This window comes from Acipenser ruthenus, chromosome 20 (assembly GCF_902713425.1).
Source record: "Acipenser ruthenus chromosome 20, fAciRut3.2 maternal haplotype, whole genome shotgun sequence".
Lineage (NCBI taxonomy): Eukaryota > Metazoa > Chordata > Actinopteri > Acipenseriformes > Acipenseridae > Acipenser > Acipenser ruthenus.
Genome location: NC_081208.1, coordinates 25,148,205 through 25,153,067, shown reverse-complemented (window position 1 = coordinate 25,153,067; position 4,863 = coordinate 25,148,205). Strand labels below are relative to the sequence as shown.

General features: G+C 39.9%; 1 protein-coding gene across 1 annotated transcript; it reads left to right on the top strand.

Moving 5' to 3' along the window:
* Positions 1-1,743: 1,743 nt before the first annotated feature.
* On the top strand, positions 1,744-3,259 carry hp (haptoglobin). The gene is made up of 3 exons (XM_058994093.1): positions 1,744-2,070; positions 2,778-2,869; positions 3,037-3,259. The coding sequence occupies exons 1-3, from the start codon at positions 1,744-1,746 to the stop codon at positions 3,257-3,259; spliced, it is 642 nt and encodes a 213-aa protein (XP_058850076.1).
* Positions 3,260-4,863: the final 1,604 nt, after the last annotated feature.

The window sequence follows — 4,863 nt, the reverse complement described above, 5'->3', positions numbered from 1 at the left end:
CCAGAATTTATTAGGAGCACATATTTGTAAAACAAAACCACCAAGACAAAAAGCACATTTTTTTAAAGATTGTCCAGCCAGCTATCTTTAGGCTTCCAGACCCATAGGGCTGGGAAGCTGCTTCTTCTTCTTCTTCTTCTTCTTCTTCTTCTTCTTCTTCTTCTTCTTCTTCCAAGCCAGAATGGCTGGGAAGCCTATTGTTATTGTTAGGATTTTTCTTCTTCTTCTTCTTCTTCTTCTTTCAACTTCAAACTGCTCCTGTTCGCATACGGTGTAACCAATCAACATGAAACTTGGCAGGTATCATCCCGTGTAGATTTCAGTTCAGATGCAAAAATCTTCTTCTTGGGAACCGGTGAACCGATTGTTACTGGTACTGGTACTGGTATTCTGCACTATTTGCTAAACTGTTTGGTACTGGTACTGGTACTTGTACTTGTACTGGAAGCCGTAAAGTTGTTGGCAACTCTAGTTCTTAATGTTATTGTGTAATGGTAAAAACAATAATTCATTCCAATTTCGATCTCAAAACTTGAGCTCCTTGTGCAAAGAATTTCATGTTCATGAAACTGATGTGAAATAACCAAGGTAAAACTGGCTCACTAATCATATTATTGTGTGGTCAAATGTTTTGTGTGTTCCTTTTTCTATTTTTAATGTGTTTTATTAGAACCTACTCGGCCATAGCCTCATTTACAGTGAGGACTTGGCAGACCACCCAATAGAAACAGGACTGCTTAAGTGTAAAATATAGACTGTGAGAAACCTAGCTATCCAAATGAGCACCTTAACCGCTGTACAAACAAATCATCCTCGTTTGAGGAGTAGATGTAGAGCTCATACCTATACCTTGTCTATCTGCTACAGCTCAAGCAGCTGCAGAGTGCTACTTCAGCTTCAGGGGTTTGCAACACACTATGCTATCCATTCCAGCCGCACAAAAAGTATTCGTTTCAAATCTTCCTAGCAGGCATTTTAACTCCACAGGGAAACATATTAAAAGCATGGCATCTGCAACAATTGATGCAGTTATGATACTTTAACACACCAGTACTGGAGCATACTGTTGTTTTGTTCCAGGAGGCTTGGTGAATTAGCTTGTCTGCATAATTAGTCATTATGTTGCAAACTGAACTGACGGCTTACAACCAAAGAATGCCAAATCATCAGAGAAGAATTTGAAACTGCTTTCTAAAGTGCCAGCCTGATAAAGTCTATCCTGCGCAACTCTCTGCCCTCTTTTCCGGTCGATACAACTTGCTCACTACCTGAATTCAGAGTCTGAGTCATTTATTAGGATGCATGATACGGTGCTGTTTATGGAGAACTAATTCTATATACAAGAGGGATGTATTAGAATGCAGGGTAAACACACAGGGCCGTGACAGATTCATTGATTACTCTCCAGGTCTCCTCTGGCTGTGCTTCTTGTGATCTCCGGACTCTGCTTTGCAAACAAGCCCCTTACTGAAGTCAATGAGAAGCCTGAGAAAGAAACCCCACCAGGTAACACAAATAAGTTGCTTTTCTAACTTTATAGTAAACATATACAAAATCTTAATCGCTTCAATTCAAGTCTTGAAGACATAGTAAAAACATGTCAAAGTATTTACTCAATTTTCTTTTTTTTCACCATTGTGTGTTTTATAGTTGTGGATGAACTACTTACACCAACATGAAATCCAAGTGCTACAAGAAAGAGCAAAGTGCTACTGGATATCTTATGACTGAGTGTTTAAAGTTATGGATGCGCCACATGGATGTCCTTGTATTGTACTGCCGTGTGTGGGAGGACGGCTGGACCGATCCGGCGTGACCGGCGCATGGTGGGGGGGGGGGGGGGGGGGAGGGCTGCTTGCTCCCAATGTCCCCTGGCATGCCCTCGTGTCTCTGAAGGAGGATCTAGTGAGGGGAGGGGGGGATCTGATCTCTGAGCGCTGGGTGCTGACCACCAGAAGGAACCTAATGGACAGCTTCAGTAACGCCACCAAGAAGGAGCTCCCTCGGGTGTACGTGGGCATCACAGAACTGCATCATGCCAACCACAGTGCCGAGGTGCCAGTTGAGCAGGTGAGACAATGCAGCTGCCAAAATGCATACGTGTACCAAGTGTAACTGGCAGCCTTTACGGAGCCTGGACTATTTGTGCAGTGGATAGGATGTGTTTAGTGGTTTACGATGTCACAGAACTCTTTGCTGAAATGATTTTCTTTTAATCAATCTAATAATGTATGTATTCTATACAGGGATGGAGTTAAGACTCCCACTGCATTGCAGCTTCAGCCATACCAGGTATTGATAAAAGTTTGATCAGCTCCAGTGTATAGGTAACAAGCTTAGGTGTGTCTTATTAAACTCAGGAATGGATCAAACTCCTATGTCCTGCTATAGACAAGTACTGGGCCACTGGGTCATTTTGAACAGTACATGCTGTACTTAAAACAGTATTCAATGCAAACGTATGTTGTTAACCGAGTGGAGAATCACTATTAGAACTTGATAAAGTAAAGTAGAACTTAAACTGAAGCTTTGTGTTTTAGGATAACATTTCTTTACAATACCTGCTTATAATGATTGATGAAGGGACTGTCTGACAAAAAATAAAGTCAACTAATGTTTTGCAATTGCATATTCGACTATAGTGCAATGATTGTGTGTTGTAGATCTTTATATACTGTAAAAGTAATCTTTCACTATGGAAAGGTGGTACATCTATACAGGTGGCCTTTAATATAGTTTTGACTATTCTGACTCATGGTTTGTCTAAGGTTTTCCAGGTGATTATGCATCCCCGTTTCCAGAACAGCTCAGAGTGGGAAAACAATCTGGCACTAATTAAGCATGGGGAGAAGTGTCCTTGGGACGAAATGTAATGCTCATCTGTCTGCCTACGTAGATAAGGAAGAGGCGGCCACGTGGCGGGCTTTGGGATGGGCATATACCTTGAGTACTCTAAGCACCTCAAGTACCTGACGCTGGCTGTGGCTGCCATGCACAGTGCCACGACTATTACAACTCCAGCGCCCACTTGCTCAGAAATGTGCCCCTCATGAATGAGAATGTGGGCACCAAATACAGTGAGAACACATGCTGGGGAGATGCAGGGGCAGCCTTTGCAGTGCAGGACCTCCAGGATGGTGCATGGTACCTGGCCGGAATCCTCTCCTTCGACAAGAGCTGCTCTGTGGAGACCTACAGCGTCTCCATGAAGCTGTCCAGCTACCTGCCCTGGATATACCCTGTCCTTGGGAATTACTGAGAGGCACAGAGCACAGCTGGGAGTAAACTTTATACTGGAAGTGGATTGAAATTCCACACTGCATGTCATTGAATAATAATATAAGATTACTTAAATTGTTTTGCTTTTTTTTTTGCTTGTATTTTATATACTTTTTTTTGGTTTCATTTTCAGTAAGTCGCTTTGGATAAAAGCATCTGCTAAGTAATTAAATAATAATAATAATAATAATAATAATAATAATAATAATAATAATAATACATTATTATTATTATTATTTTTTTTTTTTTTATCTAAATAGTGAACTGAAAACAGTGTACTTTGCTGTGCTCTTTGTCCACCTGTTGTAGTGATTTCTGCTCTCTGATGATTTATTGTAATTTTCTATACACTGGTCAAACAAGGATCTGAAGTATAGGATCAGATTAACTTAATACAAATACGTGGTTTTTAAAACTACTGAAATAAATGAGAAGCCCCTACAGTATGCATGCCTAATTTGTTTCTTGTTGGTTTCATAACAGAAACTTGCCTTAAAAGCTAACACAGCTTGCTCAGTTCTTATGGAAAATGTGATGGTCTGGTAGTGTAGCACAAAAAACATTGTTCTGTCTGATCAATGCATTCCATCTCGATGCACCGGAGCAATTTAAAATTAACCTAAGTGAAACGAGAGCTCTCTTGCTCAGGGCTTAATGTTTACTGCAAATTAAATTCAAACTCTAACAGCTATTTAAGACCCATTTGTAGTTCCATTATGTTTTGTATACGTTTGGAGAAAGTCTCAGTATTAATCAGCAGTAAATAATAGATTTTGATGCTAGAGTCAGGAAAAGAGCTCACTCTGTCTGAAGACCAAGGCCATGGAGAAGAAAACAGAACATGCTTAAATGAACCTGAATGGTGATCTAACACTCTCTTTATTTGACGGGCTGGGCTGGGATCGCCATAGACCTCACAGAGCAATCTGCTGATCATTTCTTCCCATTTTCTATTCCTGACAGACAGTGATTATCACAAAATAGCAAAGAAAGTACTGCTATTGTCTGTAGCATCTAAGAAGTGACTGGGAATATAAAACCACTCCCTTCTGGACATACATATTTATGCTACATCGGCTATATAGATACTCTACTATATGTATTGCTGTTAAGACACAAATCACAAATGGTAATATGTGGTTACATTTTAACAGTTAATTATTTTAGCATGTGAAAAAAAGTACAATCTGTGCAATAGGAATAGCACAAAGGGTTGCAGTTATGAGCTTATTTGATGGCGTGCTGTGTTACGAGCAATGCATTGCGTGGGGTAGTATATTAATCATTTTGGTAGTGTAAGAATGTGTGGTTACAGTACTCTACATATTTCACAGACCACTTGGGATTCTCCCACAGTCCACAGGTTGGGATATAGGGGATATTGAGATATGTATTAATTTCAGATACAACTCAGATAACTATCAGAACAGTATTGATTTATTCTGAACACTTAATCATAAAATCTGAATAAAATGAAGAAACTTATTTCTATAGCCAAGCACAGCATGTACCATAATGTAATGCAGACTGGAAGCACATGTATATAATACACACACCTTATAACATGTGTGTTTCCACTGCTTT

Coding starts and splice junctions, on each gene's coding strand:
- hp (XM_058994093.1), top strand. CDS start 1,744: ATGGATGCGCCACATGGATGTCCTTGTATTGTACTGCCGTGTGTGGGA. Junction 2,071..2,777: donor CCGAGGTGCCAGTTGAGCAG/GTGAGACAATGC, acceptor AAGGTTTTCCAG/GTGATTATGCATCCCCGTTT. Junction 2,870..3,036: donor AAGTGTCCTTGGGACGAAAT/GTAATGCTCATC, acceptor CCACTTGCTCAG/AAATGTGCCCCTCATGAATG.